The sequence below is a fragment of the Furipterus horrens genome, unplaced genomic scaffold (genome assembly GCF_987537825.1).
Source record: "Furipterus horrens unplaced genomic scaffold, mFurHor1.1.pri manual_scaffold_3, whole genome shotgun sequence".
In the NCBI taxonomy this organism is placed as follows: Eukaryota; Metazoa; Chordata; class Mammalia; order Chiroptera; family Furipteridae; genus Furipterus; species Furipterus horrens.
The window spans coordinates 125,558,699-125,579,152 of record NW_028327173.1 but is presented as its reverse complement, the minus strand read 5'-3'; the positions used below and the strand labels follow the sequence as shown (position 1 = coordinate 125,579,152).

General features: G+C 37.0%; 1 protein-coding gene across 2 annotated transcripts in view; it reads right to left on the bottom strand.

The window, feature by feature from the left end:
• Positions 1 to 17,258: 17,258 nt before the first annotated feature.
• Positions 17,259 to 20,454, bottom strand: part of LOC150015888 (uncharacterized) — a 43,524-nt gene continuing 40,328 nt past the window's right edge. For both annotated transcript variants that reach the window (XM_090271850.1, XM_090271851.1), the window contains 2 exons: positions 18,948 to 19,038; positions 17,259 to 17,449 (listed from right to left, as the gene is read on the bottom strand). In XM_090271850.1, coding sequence (XP_090127976.1) covers positions 17,333 to 17,449; positions 18,948 to 19,038 — 208 coding nt within the window. In that variant the 3' untranslated portion in view covers positions 17,259 to 17,332. The remainder of the gene's footprint in view (positions 17,450 to 18,947; positions 19,039 to 20,454) is intronic.

Below are 20,454 nucleotides of genomic sequence, written 5' to 3'. Positions count from 1 at the left end.
CAACTGTTCATTTTAGGCTCCCCCCCCATTGCCCCCTTTTTTAGTTTCCTCTATCTTATGAAGTGATTTACAAATTTAAATTTTGATTATTTATTTAACTAAGAAAATATTAGGAAATGAAAAATTTGTGGTGTGACTTCTCCTACCAGCAAGAATGGTGTAAAAGGGACCAGACTTAATCTCTCACTTAAATAAATTTAAAAACTGGCCAAAATGTAGAAAGCACTTGTTTTCAGATATCAGAGAGCAGATAATGCAGGACAGTGATTTCTCAGAGAAGGAAACAAACACGGTTAGTTTTATAATGGCCCCTGGCTGCAGGAAGTTGTCCAGGCTGCAGCATCGAGAGGAGAAACCCACAGACCTCAACCACTCCTCTGAGTAGAGGAAACATAAGTATCAGAACTTGAGGGTGAAAACCAGAGGAGAGAGCTATACAAAAACAGGGCTCAGAGGGTTACTGTTGAGTCATCGGCTGACTTCTGATTAGTACATGCACAGGAGAAAACTACCAATACTGGAGATAGAATAAGCAGAACAAAACGTGGAGTCACACAGGGTCAGGTATAATTTGTGTTCCAAACAGAAAGAGTGGAAAGACCTCCTAGCATGTAGGGCATAGCCAGAATCTTCAGAAGGTTATTGCCTCAGTAGTTGGGCCAAATATAAGACCTAAATTAAAGGTTGTTCTGGACCTGCTCAACCAAGATTATTCTATCCAGCAAAGCTATTATTTAGAATGGAAGGCCAGATAATGTGCTTCCCAGACAAGGTAAAGCTAAAGGAGTTCATCATCACCAAGCCATTATTATATGAAATGTCAAAGGGACTTACTTAAGGAAAAGAAGATCAAAACTATGAACACTAAAATGACAACAAACACACAACTATCAACAACTGAATCTAAAAAATAAAAACAAAATCTAACTAAGCAAACCAGAATAGGAACATAATCATAGGTATGGGGATCATTTGGAGGGTTATGAGCTGGGAGGGGGAAGGGGAAGAAACGGGGAAATGGTGCAGGGACTAAGAAGCATAACTGGTTGGTACAAAATAGACAGGGGCAAGTTAAGAATAATATAGAAAGGGAGAAGCCAAAGAACTTACATGCACGACCTATGGACATGAACAAAGGGTGGGGGGTTGGGTTGCTGGAGGGAAGGGGTGTACTGGGTGGAGGGGAGCAAAGGAAAAAAACAATTGAGACTACTGTAGCAACATAATCAATAAAATTACTTAAAAAAAAAAAGTAAGCCTTGAAAGAATCAAACTGTTTCCAAGTAATACACTGCATCCCAGAACAAAGCCCCAAAATATTTATTTTTATTTTTTAATCCTCACTCAGACCAGGGATTCATCCACAGCCTAGGTATGTGCCCTGACTGGGGATGAAACCTACAACCTTTTGGTGTACAAGATGATACTCCAACCAATTGAGCCATTCAACCAGGGCCAAAGCCCAAAAATACTTAAAGGAGTACAAAAAGGTCCAGCATAATGTCATCCAATCAAAAACTAGAAGGTATTCGGTCCTGGCAAGGTGGCTCAGTTGGTTGGAGCATTGTCCTGTACATAGAAGCATTGTGGGTTCAATCCCTGGTCACGGCATATAACAAAAATCAACCAGTGAGTGCATAAATCAGTAGAACAACAAATCAATGTTTCTCCCTCTCTCTCTCAAAAATTAATAAATACACAAACGAGCAACACTTTAATTAACAGCAGATTGGACACTCTTGAAGAAAAGATTAAATTTAAAGATAGCAATAGAAATTATTTAAAAATGAAGCAGAAAGATAAAAGAATGGGGGAAAAACATCAAAGCATCATTAAACTATGGGACATCATGCAGCCTCTCTTGTGTCGTTAAAGTCTCAAAAGGTGAGTAAAAAGATGGAAGGATGGAATAAATATTTGAAGAAATAATGATTAAAATGTTTCCAAATTTGATGAAAAGTATAAACTCACAGATCCAAGAAGCTCAATAAATCCCAAGCAAAAGAAACATGAAATAAAAAACACACCAAATGCACATCAAAATGAAACTGTTGAGGATCAATAACGAAAAGAAAATATTAAGCCCTAGACAGTGTGGCTCAGTTGGGCATCGTCCTGCAAACCAAAAGGTTGTGGGTTTGATTCCAGGTCAGGGCACATGCTTGGGTTGCAGGTTCATCTCCAGTCGCAGTGTATGCAAGAGGTAACTAATAGATATTTCTCTCTCACATCAATGTTTCTCTCCCTCTCTTTCTCTCTCTCTACTCCTCTCTCTAAAATCAATAAAAGAAAAAAAAAACCTGTATGTATTAAAAAGAAAATATTAAAAGCAGCCAAAGAAACAATATACAAATACAGAAAAACAAAGATAAGAATTACAGAAGCAATGCAAGCCAGAATACATAGACATCTTCAAAGCACTGAAAGACAAAATTGTCAACCCATAATAATATACTTAAAGGTGAAAAACCAAACATTTTCCCCACAAGATTTTTTATCCACTTTCTACTGATGGGCACTTGGGCTGCTTCCAAATCTTGCCTATTGTAAATATTGCTGCAATGAACACACGGGTGTATATATTCTTTTGAATTAGTGTTTCAGGTTTTTTTGGATATATTCCCAGAAGAGGAATTGCTGATTCATAAGGCATTTTCATTTTTCATTTTTTGAGATAACTTCATACTGCTTTCCACAGTGGCTACACCTGTCTACATTTCCACCAAAGTGTATGAGGGTTCCCCTTTCTCCACATCCTCACTAGCACTTGTTCTTTGTTGATTTATTGGTGATAGCCATATCTGACAGGTGTGAGGTGATATCGCACTGTGGTTTTAGTTTGCATTTCTCTGATGATTAGTGATGAGCATCTTTTCATAAGTCTATTGGCCATCCTCTTTGGAGAAATGTCTATTCATGTCCTTTGTCCATTTTTTAAAATTGGATTGTTTGTTTTTTTGGTGTTGGGTTTTAGAAGTTCTTTATAAATTTTGGATATTAACCCCTTATCAGATGTATCATCGCAAATAAGTTCTCCCATTCAGTGAGCTGTCTTCTCATTTTGTTAATAGTTTCCTTTGCTGTGCAAAAACTTTTTAGTTTCATATAGTCCATTTTACTTTTACTTTTGCTTCCCTTGCCTGAGGAAATTTATCAGAAAAAATATTGCTACGAGAAATGTCCAAGATTTTACTGCCTATGTTTTCTTCTAGGATTTTTACAGTTTTGGGTCTAATACTTAGGTCTTTAATTCACTTTGAGTTTATTTTTGTATATGATGTAAGAAGGTGGTCTAGTTTTCTTTTATTTTTTGCATGCATCTGTCCAATTTTTCCAACACCATTTATTGAATAGACTATCTTTAACCCATTGTATGTTTTTGCCTCCTTTGTCAAATATTAATTGAGCCTAAACGCATGTGTTTATTTCTTGGAAGCACTTATTAAGCTAAGTACAGGTAGTCTTCTCATTTCATTTCATAATATAAACACACTTGTGCTAAATAGTTACCAAACTGTTACAAGGATAGAGCCACAGATATTGTTTACAATCTAACGTACTTTTTTTTAAAAAACCAAATTTTCTTTAAAAAAAAGTTTTATGGAGATGTAATTCACATACCATATGATATACAACTTCAACCACAGAAAATGTACAATTCAATGGTTCTTAGTACAGTGTATTGGGTTGGACAAAAAGACCATTTAGGGTTTTTTATATTTTTTGTACAATAAAAGATATTTTTTATTTTCATCAATAACTTCATTGATTTGGATATTTTGAGTATGTCGGCTAACTCTGGTATGGTATAACTCTCAATTTGATCATTATCAATTTCAACTGGCCTACCTGACTGTGGAGCATCATCCAGCAAGAAGTTTCCAGCATGAAATTTTGCCAACCACTTTTGACACATTCTGTCAGTCACCGAATCTTCTCTATACACTGCACAAATACTTTTTGTGATTCAGTTGCATTTTTACCTTTATTTTTTAAAGTATGTTCTATTAATTATGTTGTCACAGTTGTCCCAATTTTTCAATTTGCCCTCCTCTGCTTGGTACCCCCTTCCCTCCAGCAATGTCCCTCCCTTAGTTTTCATGTCCATGGGTAATGCACATACAGTGATCCCTCACTTAGTGTGGGTATTATGTTCTAGACCCCCCGCGATAGGTAAAAATCCACGAAGTAGGATCCTTATATTTATTTTAGTACTTATATATATTTTAAGGCTTTAAAAACCCTTCCCGCACACTTATAAACCATTCCCAGTCCCTTATTAACCTTTCCCACTCCCTTATTCACATTTTTATAAACACTACTTATACTCTTAAACATATTCTACACTCTTAAACCTACGCAACTTTAACAACATACATATACAGTACCGCAAAATCCCGCGATATAGCAAAAAATCAGCGATAAATAATTAAATATAATATTTTTTAAAAATCCTGGGATACAGTGAGGCTGCAATAAGTGAACCGTGATATAGAAAGGGACTACTGTAAGTTATTTGGCTTCTCCATTTCCTGTATTATTCTTAACATCCCCCCTGTCTATTTTGTACCTACCAATTATGCTTCTTAATCCCTGCACCTTTCCCTCTATTCTCCCCTCCCCCTGCTGGCTGATAACCCTCCAAATGATCTTATGAAAGGAATAAAGCATAATTAATATGCCAAAAATGTTGCTTATTTTCTTCCATTTTCAGCTCACTAATTTGATGTTGTTTTTAAATAATCACTGATATGACAGCTGTCTCAAGACAATCTAACAAAATTGTTTTGAGCCAAGTAAAGATAACTAAGCACTACTAGAACCATCTTAATGGAAAAAACCAAACGGACTTTTTGGCCAACCAAATATGTTCACAGGATTGTGCATCTATCACAACAATCTAATTTTAGACTCTTTCTTTCTTTTTTTTCTTTTTCAAAGTATATTTTATTTATTCTGCTGTTACAGTTGTCACAATTTCTTTTCCCTTTGCTCCCCTCCACCCAGTATCCCCCTTCCCATCGGCAATCCCACCCTCCTTAGTTCACGTCCATGGGTTGTGCATGTAAGTTCTTTGGCTTCTCTCTTTCTATATTATTCTTAACTTGCCCCTGTCTATTTTGTACCAGCCAATTATGCTTCTTAATCCCTGCATCATTTCCCCATTTCTCCCCCTCCGCTCTCACAGCTGATAACCCTCCAAATGATCTCCATAACTATGATTTTGTTCTTAATCTTGTTGTTTGCTTTTCTTTTTCTTTTTTAGATTCAGTTGTTGATAGTTGTGAGTTTGTTGTCTTTTAATGTTCATAGTTTTGATCTTCTTTTCCTTAAGTAAGTCCCTTTGACATTTCATATAATAATGGCTTCGTGATGATGAACTCCTTTAGCTTCACCTTGTCTGGGAAGCACATTATCTGGCCTTCCATTCTAAATGATAGCTTTGCTGGATAGAGTAACCTTGGTTATAGGTCCTTGCTTTTCATCATTTTGAATGCTTCTTGCCAGTCCCTTCTTGCCTGCTAAGTTTCTTTTGAGAAACCAGCTGATAGTCTTTGTAGGTGAGTCCCTTCTTTTCTCTTGCTGCTTTTAAGATTTTCTCTTTATCTTTAACCTTTGACATTTTAATAATGATGTGTCTTGGTATCAGCCTCTTTGGGTCCAACTTGTTTGGGACTCTCTATGCTTCCTGGACCTGTATGTCTATTTCCTTCGCCAAATTTGGGAAGTCTTACTTTGTTATTGTTTCACACAAGTTTTCAATTTCTTGCTCTTCCTGTCCTTCTGGCACCCATATGATTCGGATGTTGGCACATTTAAAGTTGTCCCAGAGGTTCCTAATCTTCTCCTTGTTTTTTAAAATTTTTGTTTCCTCATTCTGTACTGGTTGACTGTTTATTTACTCCTTATGTTCTAAATCATTGATTTGAATCCTGGTTTTCTTTCCTTCACCATTGGTTTTGTATGGACTTTCCTTTGTATAACTTAACATAGCCTTCCCTTCTTCCCTTCTGCGTTTGTCATACTCAAACATATCTGTGAAGTCTGTGGGCATCTTTATCACCAGTGTTTTGAATTCTGCATCTGTTAGGTTGGCTATCTCCTCGTCGCTTAGTTCTCCCACTGAAACCTTGATCTGTTTCCCCTTTTGAGCCATATTTCTCTGTCTCCTCATCTTGACAGGCTTTTGTGTTTGTTTGCCTCTGTGGCTTAGGTAGAGCTGTCACACCTGTTATGTCATATGGGGCGGAGCCTTAGGTAGTCATCAGTACAGGGCTACCTGTTTCACCACGTTGTGGCGCTGTATGTTGGGGAGGGCTCTGAGAGGGAACAATGCTGCTTGCTCAGCACTTGTCCCTTTTCCAGGCACTTCTCCCACTTGCGTATGGGACTGGTGCCTCTCTAGCTGTTGCTCTGGCCATCGTTCCCAGAGTGGGTGGGTCTGCGGACGTTCTAGGACTGTTGGGGCCCTTTAAACAAGCAGACTCTGCTGAGATACCAGCAGTTTCTTTCTCCTTCCCAATCCCCACTGGTTTGCACAGTCAGAAGCAATGAGGCTTTATTTACTCCAGGCGCTGGGACTATGAGCTGTGCAGTCTGGTCTGGTGCTGGGAGTGCTCCCCAGGTGTCCCTCCTGACTTTTTAAAACGAGTCACTGCGCTTTACCCCAGTCTGCCGCTGCTGCTCCTGCTGCTGCCACCATATCGCATCCTCTCTGCCCTGGTTCTGCACCTCCTACGTGTCTGGATGAGTATTTCTTCTTTATATCTTTGTTTGTTGGATTTACATGCAGCTCGATTTTCTGAAACTTCTGGTTGTCTCTAGTTTTGAGGTAGTTGTATTCCTTCCTAGTTGTAGAGGGAGACACAGCATGTCTACCTCCGCCTCCATCTTGGCTGGAAGTCTGGTTTTTAAAAAAAATTTTTGACTATTTTTATTACCCCCCAAAAAACACAGTTATTAGTAGTCACTTTCTCACCTCCCTCTGTCCCCTTCCCAGCCCTAAGCCACCACTAACATATTTTCTATCTCTATAGATTTGCTTGTTCTGGACTTTTCATATAAATAGAATTATACAACATGTGATCTTTTGTGGCTGGCTTCTTTTACTTGAAATAATGTTCTCAAGATTCATCAATGTTGTAGAATGTATCAATATTTTCTTTTTATTTTGAATTTTATCTCATTTATCTATTATATTTATCCATTCATCAGTTGATGGATATTTGTTTCCCCTACCCCAGTTTTCGGCTGTTATAAATAATGTAGTAGAAACATTCGTTGTTAACTTATATGTTAGATATATATTTTACTTTCTCTTGGGTATGTATCTAGGTGTGGAATTGCTACATCATATGGTAATTCAATGTTTAACATTTTGATGAACTGTCAAATGGTTTTCCAAAGCATCTGCACTTTTTTATATTCCTACAAGCAATGCAGGAAGGTTCTAATTTCTCAACATTAACCTACAATACTTTTCAAGTACCATTTTACCATAAATTATAGGTCCTATGCTGCCAGAATGCAGATATATTTTAAGAAATTTGATTTTCCCTGTTTGCAAAGAAGCTCCAAATATAATTTTCTTTCTCTAAGAAAATAGAGTTGGACTAGATTATCTGAAGGTATCTTCTAACTTTAAAAGTCCGTGCTTCTCTGAATTCTTCATCTTTCAACAGAAAGTATGGATCTTCTTATTTTCACGTTGCAGTTTGTGAGAAATGCTCACAATAAAAAAACCGGTACACAGGACTTGAACAGCAAAGCGAGGGGTTTATTCACAAGTCTGCAGAGTCGGGCACACCCTCAGCCAGGAGAATGTGCGCCCCAAGTAGACAATGAAAACTGGTTTTATAGTAATGCGATTAGCTCCCCCTCCCTAACACGATTAGCTTCCCCTCCCCTCTCCTTCTCCCCCATTTCTCCATTACTGGTTACTCCGAAGTTACAATCTAACGGGATTATCTAAGTGCCCCTATTGTGATTTGTAAATATGTTACTACTGTCAACTACCTTCTCCCGTTTTCCCTTTGTCTGATAATGACTATCTTTCCCCCTTCAGGATGTCCCTTAAGACCCTCTAATTACATTTGCCCTTTGTTACTAATGATTTTCTACTGGTTTGGGAGTCACTATGTCCTTGTTTCTTACACCTTTGATCTAAATAATATTTGTTTGGCAGGGAAAAAGTAAACAAAGCTGGAGGCCTAAAACTGAGTCATTATTTTAAGTAAATCATTTATATATAGTCTCTCTACTAGTTCTCCTGCCGGTAAGCCAAAATCTTGGCATATTTTCTGTCTTCAGTACATTTGAAAAGTCTGGGGCATAACCACATCAAAATTAGAATTAAAATATAGAACACCCATCACTCAGAACCATTAGAAATCCAGTTGAATGGAAGTCTGACAACTATGGAATTAAAGAAACTACAACCATCCAGAATGGCAGGAGGGGCAGAGATGCAGAACGGGCTGATCCCTACCCATGAGAAGTGAACAAAAAATTCAGGAGGGATATCTTCTGAGTGAGGAGTCCCAGCCTGACACCAGGCCCCCCAGCCCAGGGTACCAGTGTCAGGAAGGTAAGTCCCCATTAACTTATGGCTTCCAAAACCAGCAGGGATTTAGTCAGTGGAAGAAACTTCTGGAGTCCCATACAGCTCCTCTTAAAGAACTCACATGGACTCACCTACTCAGACTCACCCCCTCTGAGATCCAGCACCAGGGTAGCAGCTTGAAAGGCACCAATGGCATACAGGGAAGAACTAAAGTGTTTGGCATCATGACAAGATCTGGGGAATAGCTTTCTCCCAGACAGAAAGGCAGGCAGAACCACAGAGCTGGCAGGTGGGTGCCATACCTGAGCCTCCATCAACCTGGCTAACACTGTTTGCCCTGCCCGGGAGATCTCCTGAGGTTCCCTCACACCCAACTTTCCCCTATTAACAGTAACTTTTCTATATGAATGGCTGGTCTTGGCTCACCCTTCACCACTTCCTAAATTCTTTCAAACAAGGAACAGCTGACCTCCATGAGCCCCCAGCCCCAGTACCTCTTGCTAAGTGGCTCCAGGCTCAGCACCAGCAGCAGCAGCCTAGTTTCACAGCTTGGCTTCACCTGGGAACCTCCAACCCCAGCACAAGTAGCAGCCATCTCAGATTGCTCTATAGTTCAGGCAGGGTGGCCCTAGGCAAAACACATCTGTGGGCTGACCTTGGCCTGCACCACCTGGAAACGCCAGGACTTGTGCACCCAGTGGACAGCTACAGACCATGCTGGAGCAGCACCATCCTGCCACTGTACAGCTGATTCTCCACAGATGGCAGAGGTTGAAGTTAAGTGGTCACAGCCAATCTTTGTAACTGACTGGCCAGGGTAAATCCTGCCCGTTGAACTGCCAACAGCAACCAAGACTCAGCTACAAGAGGCGGGTGTACTCAGCACACATGAAGGGCACATGTTGAGTACCCAGCGTGGGTGATGAGGAGGCTGTGCCATCCAACACTACAAGACCCCCACTACATTAGTTCATGATACCAAGACAAGGAGTCATAGTAACTCTGTCTAATACATAGAAACAAACACAAGGAGGCTGCCAAAATAAGGAGACAAAGAAACGTGGCCCAAATGAAAAACAGATCTAAACTCCAGAAAAAGAACTAAGCAAAATGGAGTTAAGCAATCTATCAGATGCAGAGTTCAAAACACACTTTATAAGGATACTCAAAGAACTTAGCGAGGACCTCAACAGCATAAAGAACATCCAGTCAGAAACAAAGGATACACTAATTGAAATAAAGAACAATTTATAAGGGAACAACAGTAGAGTGGATGAAGCCAGGAATCAAATCAATGATTTGGAACATAAGGAAGCAAAAAACAATCAATCAGAAGAACAAGAAGAAAAAAGAATCCAAAAACACAAGGATAGTGTAAACAGCCTCAGGGGCAACTTCTAACATGCCAACATTTGTATCCCAGAGGTGCCAGAAGGAGAAGAGAAAGAGTAAGAAATTAGAAATCTATTTGAAAAAATAACAAAAGAAAATTTTCTGTGTTGGTGAAGGAAATAGACAGGCAAGTCCAGGAAGCACAGAGAGTTTTAAACAAGATGAATGCAAAGAGGCCCACCTCAAGACACAGCATAACTAAAATGCCAAAGATTAAAGATAAGAGAGAATCTTAAAAGCAGCAAGAGAAAAAAAGTTAGTCACCTACAGTGGAGTTCCCATAAAACTATCAGGTGATTTCTCAAAAGAAACTTCACAGGCTTGAAGGAACTTGCAAGAGATATTCAAAGTCATGAAAAGTAGGGATCTACAGTCAAGATTGCTCTATCCAGCAAAGCTATCATTTAGAATGGAGGGACAGATACAGCGCTTCCCAGACAAGGTAAAGCTAAAGGAGTTCATCATCACCAAGCCATTGTTATATAAAATGTTAAAGGGACTTATTTAAGAAAAAGATCAAAACTATGAACAATAAAATGGCAAAAAATAAATATCTATCAACAATTGAATCTAAAAAACAAACTAAGCAAACAAGAAGAACAGAAACAGAGTCATGAATACAGAGAGCATTTTAATGGTTGCCAAATGGGACGGGGTTATGGTGAGGGGATTAAGTACAAATAGGTAGTTACGGAATAGCCATGGGGATGTAAAGTACAGCATAGTAAATACAGTAGCCAAAGAACTTATACACATGACCCATGGACATGAACAATGGTGCGGGGATGCCTGAGGGAGTGGGGGGTGCTGGGTTGAGGGGGCCAAAGGGGAAAAATTAGGACAACTGTAATAGCATAATCAATAAAATATAATTAAAAATAAATAAGTAAATAAAAATAATAATTCTTTGTATTAAATTGTAAAATGTTTTGGTAATATTTTATAGTGTATAAACAATTTAGTAAATGGAAAAAAAGGGAAGAGACTGAACGTACTTTCTATTTAGGTGAATTTCAAGGCAAAAATAGAATCACAATAATTTCCATCTAGGATATTATATCATAATATTAAGCAATACCAATTACAATATTAAAGCTATATTGTGCCCTTTTTATTCCAGATCAACAAATTTTGAAGTATGACCTCATTGTCATTTTTCCTCTTGGCTTAAGCACCCCATTGATGTTTATCAATCACAGTTATAGCTCATGTAAGTGGCAATTACTCAAGCAACTCTCACATGAATAGAGATCCAAAGGCAAAATGAGGAAGCTTTTCTTCTCTAGAATCTGTTGACTTTGTGGTTAATATTAGGTTATTAAATTTTAAATAAAGAGACAACATAAAAGAGCATAGGTTTTGGAGTTCAGATAGAAAATAGGGTTGAATCCTGGCTCTGCCATTTACTAGCTGTACAACTTTTGGAAAGTTTCTTACTTCCGCTAAAACTCAGTTTTCTCATCTATTAAGTGGGATTAATAGCTCCTACTTCATTGTGTTGTTGTCATCAATAGCTAATATTTTGTGTACAAAATATGTGTCAGTAAAGTCTAGGTGGGTTTTTTTGTCTGAAAATTCTCCTTGAGGGCTCAAGATTTAAATATATATCACCTTTCTGGTCTAGGAGTCTGCTTTTGATTTAGGTCAATATGGAAGTGTTTTATAGAGCCTGCTTAAGGGCCGATTTTATAGCTTTTGATCTTTTCCTGCCAGTAGATTCAGTTGAGATTTTTCATACATTTTTTTTCTTCTTAGTCTACAGGATTACATTTTCATTAACCCATATTCTGTTTATTCCTGGGAGGTTATCTTGGGCATATTTTTATATAACTTATTTTTAAACAATTTCTTATTTATTTTTAGAAAGAGGGGAAGGGAGGAAGAAAGAGAGGGAGAGAAACATCAATGTGTGAGAGAAACAATCAGTTGCCTCTCACTCGCCCCCAACCGGGGACCTGGCCCACAACCCAGGCATGTGCCCTGACCAGGAGTCAGACCTGCGGCCTTCCGGTTCACAGGCTGCAGCACTCAATCCACTGAGCCACACCAGCCAGAGCAGGCATATTTTTCTTTTCTTCATCTCTCTTAAAGAAAGTATAAATTTGAGAAAACCAAGTTTCAGAGAATTTAACAACCAGTTAAATTTAACAACCTGTTAGCAAAGAGCAAGTTGAATTTCAGTGCTCTTGGAAATGAGGATCCTTGATACAATTATGAATATTACATTTATCAATTTTCTTGGGGTACTTCTTTGGAAGAAGACTAAAATCAATTCCAATTTGTATTCTATTTGTGCTTTTCCATGTGTGTATCTCAAGGTGTTTATCATTCTGTTAACATATATAATAGTTCTGTGAAACTCACATAAAAACATTATTTATTTTACAAGTAGGTAAACTGCAGCCTAAAGTTGCGACAGCATCGATGGTCCTAGAGGTATAATGCTAAGTGAAATAGGTAGTGAGAGAAAGACAAATACCATATGATTTTACTTATGTGTGGAACCTAAATAACATAAAGAAAATAAACAAGCAAAATAGAAAGACTCACAGACACAGAGAACAGACTGACAGTTGCCAGAGGGGCAGGGCCTTGAAGGACTGGGTGAAAAAGGTGGTACTCAAAACACTTTACATGAGTTTGTCTATACACCTGAAACTAATACAAAATAATACTGAATGTAAACTGTAATTGAAAAATAAAAAAATAAAAAATAAAATTGGTGAATTGCTTAAGACATCTGGACAAGTCTAGGAAGTTAACAGCAGCCAACTTCCAAAGCCTGTTTCATTATACTGTATCCAGTAAATGAGCTCCTTTTTTTTTCCTTTTTTTAAAAAATTGCCTTTTTTTTTCTTTTAACAGAGAGAGGAAGGGGGAGAAACATAACGTCATTATAAGAGAAGCATCTATCAGTTGCCTCCCATATGCACTTGGGCTGGGCATTGAACCCATAATGTGGGTATGTGCCCTGGCTGAGAATCGAACCTGCAACCCTTTGGTTACAGGACAGTACTCCAACCAAGCCACCCTGACCAGAGTGAGTTTCTCTTAAAAGCAGAAATATTTTACAGTGCTAGCATGTACTCAGGGAAACCCATAAGTGTTCTTTTTCCCAGCTAGATTCTTATTTATTTACATGAAAAATGTTTGGAATTTTATGCCCCACCCAAATCCTTTTCTTCAATGATAATACCCTTGTTTATCTTGTGTGTGTGCCTGCGTGTGTGTGTGTGTGTGTGTGTGTTTCACCCTTGGCAGGTTCCTTTTCAATCTATTGTCTTAGCATTTGCCTCTCAGCATTCATTTTTGGACATGTATTTAACTATATTTTATGCTACTAATGTAAGATTCCATTCAGTAGATTTCTTGCTTTTATCTTTTGACAATAAATTTGTTGTAATGCCACATTGATTTTCTTATATATCTTCATAAGTATAATTTTTAAACTCTCATCACTTCTGGATTTATGTAATCCCCATAAAAGTGCTGAGTCTTCATAAATACCTCTTGACTCCTTTCTATTCTCATCCCCAGAGCTGCTGTCTTGATTCATTCCTGCTGGGTTCACTGAAGCACAATGACTTCCTGACATCCCCTTGCCTCTCAATTTTCCCCTTTAATTATCCTAGATAATACCTCCAGATTTATGTTTCTATAATTTTATTGTGACCATATCAATATGCTGCTTAAAATCTTTTAATGGCTCACCCTCTCAGAATAAAACGCGATCTTGTTTACCTGGCTTACCACGTCCTTCCTGATCTGGCATGCATGCACTTCACCAACCTCTTGTAAGCCTACCCTGGGCTCTAGTCATACAAAAATACTCAGTGTGGTACAGCACAGGAAATAGAGTCAATGAATTGTAATAACTATGGTGCCAGATGGGTACTGGAAATACCAAGGGGAACACTTTTTAAAGTATATGATTGTCTAACCACTATGCAGTACAATTTAATATAAAATAGCATTGAATGTAAACTACAATAAATATAGATATATAAAAAGAGAGTACTCATTATGCTGTACCCCTCTGCATAGGCTGTTCCTTACATCTTTCCTCATTCCGTATCAGCACTAATGTGTCCCTGCTTGTGCCACAGATTATAAACCTCCTTACCAGCCCAATTCTAGGTAGGGGGCTAGGTAAGGGCTTTCCTTCAAGTTCAGCTCCAGAAAACTGCTACTATGTACTGAATAAAATGACATTTCTCACTTGCAACAAAAATAAATAAATAAAAATAACATGTCCTCCTTACAGTTGAGGTCGTTTGGCGGTGGAACGAAGTGTTCCGTTTTTGTATCTGCAGAGTCGACAAAGTGCTTAGATGTATAGTGTGAGCTTAACACACACTTGGGTGATTAGTTAGTGCAATGAATAGTTGCATGACTGTAACTTCACCATCAATAGAAAATACCTTACAATGTCTACTGATTATGAAGTTTTCATGAAATTCTTGAAAGTTTAAGCTGTGGTATTCCCAAATAGGACCTCAAAGGCCTCTGCATTAGTAGAGAGGATTGGAGGTTAATGAGAGAAAGAGGGGACAACACTTGGAGAAATACTGTGAAGTTGAATAATTCTAAAGGAACACTGGCAGAAAAATGTTCTAATGTTCTTACGCAACTTCATTTCCTTTTTTCTCTCAAATTTGTCATATACTTCATGAGGTAAAGAGCTAAATAATTTGGACATTTACTGTAACCCTAATATTTTTAGTTGTTTGAGCATAAGTAATGCTATATGATAAAAAGTTTTTTTTTGTTTTGTGTATTTTTCATCTGGCTGCTGACATATGAAGACATCTTAACACTACTACCCTCCAGCCTGCCTTCTGAGACACACTGCCTGCAGATCAGAGGGTAGTGGGTGATTGGGGCGAAGGAGACACGAACTGTGAGATGTGAGAAACTTCCAATAGCAAAAATTCTCCTCAGATAAGAACTAGGCTTTAAAAAAAAAATGGATTTATTTAATTATTTGTAGAGGGAGAGGAAGGGAAGGAAGAAGACAGGGAGAGAAACACCAATGTGTGGTTGCCTCTTGCGCGTCTGCAACTGGGGGCCTGGCCCACAACCCAAGCACAATTCACCTGACTGGAGATCAAACCAGCAACCCTTTGGTTCACAGGCACCATGGCGCTAAATCCACTGAGCCATGCCAGCCAGGATGGAACCTGGCTTTTTTGATAGTTATTGTCTCTAGACAAATATATGGACACGTAGTTCCACATGTAGGTTATAAATACGGGTGTAGGAATATTTCCTCAATATCCTGTAATTCTAATATTTGTCTCAGGCATTTATTTAAAAATGTTATTATATATCTACCACACAGGCTATTTTCCAGTATTTTAGACTGTTATACTTTTTTTCACTCCATCAACTGAAGATTCACAGTTCATGTTAATGTCTAAAATAATAGCAGTGACAATATTTAAATAATTGCCCATTATTTCTGTAATTTTAATCACATTATCTATGGTAACCACCTCTAATCTGTATTCCTAACTATATTCCACTAACGAAAGTTGAATACTTATTTTTCTTCTATAGATGAGGGTCTGGATAATTTGAAACTAGGTTGACAGATTTCTCCCCTTATGGCCCTGAGTGTTGCTAGTGTTATTTCTCCCCCAGTCCTGTCCAGAGCATTCTAGAATAGGAATTCTGGCATTACCAAGAGCCAGAGAAGCGTATTTTGCTTTAGAGGTTCATGCTTCTGAGGAACATTCAAATAAACAATAGGGCAATTGGGATTCAGAGTTAGGAAATACAATTTCTTAAGAATAGGTAGAGCGCTGGCCTGGTGGCTCAGTTGGTTGGAGTATTGTCCTGTACACCAAAAGGTTGCAGGTTCAGTCCCTGCTTGGGGCATGTAGAGGGGCAGCAGACTGATGTTTCTCTTACATTAGTGTTTCTCTCTCTCCCTTCCTCTCTCTCTAAAGTCAATAAACATATACTTGGGCAAAGATTTAAAAAGTAGATACAGCATAAAGTGAAATCAAGTAACTCTTATGTCTATAATTACGTGCAATATTGCTAAAAAACTCATTTTTTCATATATGATTTCTATATGTATCTTATGTAATGCTCTAATTGCTATAGTTAGTATTGCTTATTGTATGTGAAATTTAGGTGTCTAAATATGTTATCACTATAAACCAATGAATACATTTAATTATGTATAAAATAATCACATAACAGCTACAAGCTATTTAGAAATACTTGTAACTTGTCTCCTTTTCTAAAATCTTTTTGTAAAACCTCAGAAAATCTGCATAACCTTCTTGTAACATCCACCAATTGTTACAGAGAGATGCCAGAAGTAGTTAGTGACTTCCTAACTCTGCTTTAGCTTCTTTTTGGGTGACTAGCATGGTAAGGATGTTTAATAAGTTTGCAGGAATTAGTAATGTCTGTATGAATAAGAAATTATTGGAATTCCAGCATGTATTCTGATATTCGGTATTTTACTAGATCCTAAATATTAAATTTATTAGTAGCACAGTAAAGGTAAAGTTCCAAGCATCTGTCTTTACTTTTCACATTTTGTTTAGCTATTGAACTGCCTTTTGAAAGTTAGCAAATTCTTTTTCATAAGCAGATAATTATAAATTCTTTCACAGATAGATGTGCAAAAAGTTCTACAATTCCAAAATGTGGGTCAGTTTAGTTTTAAAAAGCAACTTAAATAGAATACTAAATATCAAATTACTGGTAGTAGTTAAATGTTCAAGTTTTGATGTTCCACTGCATTCCTTAAAAGTTTTGCTCTTTCTGACTTCAAAAAATATAGTCATTATAGAAAAAATAAATAAAGAGAAAAGCACAGGAAAGAAGAAAAAAAAATACCCACCAGTAATTGTTCCACCTAGATATAATCTCTTTATATTTTGGAGGCTATCTTTTTAGTTTTGCTTTTCCCTAGCAACTGTAATTATATTTTATTTATCCTTGTGCTAGACTCCTCAGATAAAGCTGTATACAAGGAACCTTAGAGAACCGAGTTCTAATAATTGGGATACAATGGAACTTCCCTTCCCCTCCACTCTTCTTTCTTAATAGAAACAACTTCTAGTCTTTTTCTTTTTTGTCATATCTGGACTTGGTGACTAAAGAAAGACATATTTATATTTCTAACAGAATAAACCAGAGGAAAACCACAGATTTTCAGGTAAATATTTTAATTAAATTATACACACATCAAAATTGTATGTATACATATGCAACTATTTATAAATATGTAAACATGTGTATAAAGACTAGAAAAAATACACAGAAAAAATGTGTTAGGGTATTGGGGTTATATGTCTTTTTTATTATTTTGTAATATACTGAAAAACATTACAATTAGATAGGACTATTTTAGTGCTAGAGAATCTTATATAAGTGTATTTGTTCAATGGCTTCCCTGTCAATATCCTTTTCTGGGTATACATCGTAGTTCAGTGGTATCTCTTCAACCCAGAGAGATAACTGTATATTAACCTGGAAAGAAAGATTATAAACAAACATGAAAATGCAGAATGATCCTTTTTTCTTGAAGAAATCATAACTAAGTAAGTAACTGAACACAATGGAGTTTTAGTACAACGAGCAGGACTAAGTTCTATATGGTACCACATGAACAATTCCTTGTTGTACTAAATGGTCTATGGATTCAAGGACTAAATTAATTTACTCTGATTTGAGAATTTTTAAATAAAGAAAATACAGAATAGAATGATTGTTTTAATATAAATAGTTTAACAATTATCATTAGGCTTAAATAATAAAAGACTAAAACAACAATGGGAATACAGAGAGAACCCAGAAAAGCTGCTCATATATACAGCAGTGGAGCTGAGGGGATGCATGAGCAAGACTGATCCAAAACCTTCATCAGGCCCTTCCCTTCACATTGCAAATGTGAATCCCCATGACACAGAAATTCTGAAGCCACCAATGGATATACTTATATCCGTCTAAAGAAGTTTCATTAAATAGGACAGCAATGAAGTTATTCAAGAATTTATGTATAAGGACTGTTTCATAAACAGTATTTTCCAATGGTTATCTAAACAGATTTACATATTAAGTTTGAAAGTTGTTATTTTGGTAACATAACTTAATTAGTTCAACATATTATATATAGAAATTCCAAACTGGAGACCAATATTGTAAAAGGTACGTTTTTATGAGGATGGAAAAGTATGGTAGGAACACAAACTCATGGAGTGGAGATCTTGCAGGGAAGAATTAAGTTGTGGGGAAACTGGGCAGACTAACATCTTTTTTAAAATATTATATCATGTATTATTTCCCTTGTAATAGTAAATATGAATTACTTTTGTAATTAGATGATTGACAAAATTATTTTAAAAGGTATTATTGATGATTGTTTTTTAAAGGAAAAAATAGATGCTTAAATTTGACAGTGCTTGTATATAAGGTAAATACTACTAAAGAAAATAATAATAGTCAGTATTAAGAAATACAACAGTATCTTTCATCTGGATCTCAAAGAGCTTTACAATTATTAATTAACTTTTATATAAGGATCAACTTATTGAGTAGAATCTTATTATTAAATATCAGCTTTATGTTATATGAAGAATCTGAGGAAAAGTGGTTTGTGCAAGATTACAAACTGACCTAGAAGTCTCCAGGTTACTTACTTGATTCTAGAATCTTGCATAACTCTGTTCCTTTTCTTCTAAGGGAAAAAGTTACGATGTGGATATTCAAAGCCTCTTACAAACATTTAATAGTACTTGTAATCCTAAAATTATAAACCCACAGCTGGAAAAATGGAGTAGAGAAGCAAAGGGTATGAATCAAGACAACAATTACAGTTTGAGAGCTCTTGAGGCCAATTAACAAACCAGTTCTTAAGCCATAAGTTCTTGCTATTCTTTCTATCACTTGTCACTATAATCAGACAACATTTCTAGAAAAAAGGAGAAGAAAAATTTTGACAATAAAAGTGCTGGGAAGGCTTACATACCTTAAGACTTGAGAGAGACTCTTCAAGACTTGGTACTGTCACTAATAACGATCCTTGTTTCCTTACATTATGGCTGATATATTCCCAGGCTCTATAACACATTAAAAACTATATGTCAGGTTTTACCAGATACTGGAAATTTTTTTCAAAAATGAGAATGACAGCCCTGGCTGGGTACCTCAGTTGGTTAGAGTGTTGTTCCAAGTTTGCAGGTTCAAGCCTTGGGGTCAGGGCATATACAAGAATCAGCCAGTGAATGCGTAAATAAGTGAAACAACAGACTGATGTTTCTTTCTCTCTATCAAATCAATCAATAAATAAAAATTTTTAAATGAGGACGACAAAAAAAAATGAAGCACAGGTGGTATCTCAAAATCCAGATGGGCAAAAGATGTTTGCCTGCAGAAAACAGCACTGCAGCAACATATTAGAAATAGGTAAATTCTTCAGTTCCTGAAGGAATGTTGACAAAATTGTGAAATTATAGCATTGACAAGAGTTAACAAGATCGTGATTCATTTTACTACAAGGCATTCTATGCCAAAACTCAATTTCGGAACCAATTCACAAGTCAAAGCTGTATCAGCAGTTAAAGGCCCTTAAGTTCTTTCCAGAGCGTGTCAAAAATGGATCTGCAGAATGGAACTGGCCTGAAGGGGAGGGGTAGGAAAGAGTCATGGAGAAAGGGTAGGGAAGTCATGGAGAAAGACCATAGACATCAGACACCAAGCAAAAACTAACAATAAGAGTATATAACATGTAGATTAGATCTTTTAAAATAACATCAAAAGCAAACTCATACTTTACTTGGCTGTCATAAATATTCAATGGAAAGACTTTCTGGACAATATGACCCCTGAGAAGTTTAGTGGGATCAGCCAGTTTTAAAGCATGATTGAATGCCATGTGTGTATGTATGTGTCAGAGGGCAGGGTCTGGCCAGTTCTGATTAACCTTTAGTGCAGGCACAAACTGGATTTCTACATTCTTTACAGTACACCCCACTATTAGGAAGCAATGATCAAGCAAAGCAGGGATGTGCACCACTTGCAGTGTGGCAGGTGGGCAGCTGTGTCATTGCAATTGTTTTAGTTATAGCAATGGTTATTAAGTTTAGTACATTCTAAAGATCATTAGGCAAAATGATACAATTTTTTTCCCTCAGGCTAGATCTAAAATCATGTAGCAGCATTTGATAAATATCGCTGTGTTTGGGCAAGAGCTTTTATTTCTTTTCATGTGGTTCCTTAAAGATGACATATTTTACAAGTTTATTTAATAAGAATGAAGAAGCTAGGTATACTGGGCATGGCTCTCAAAATAGCACTGACTGTTTACAGCAAGCTGTCATGGTACACAGGGGCACCTTTTAAACTAATAATTACTCTATAATCTGGATGTTACCCTGTAATGAGATTTAACTTACTCTGAAGGCTGTGCCTTTCTTGAGGACACAGTACCTATTATTATGATATGTCTTTTTTAAAAAGATTTTATTTATTTTTTA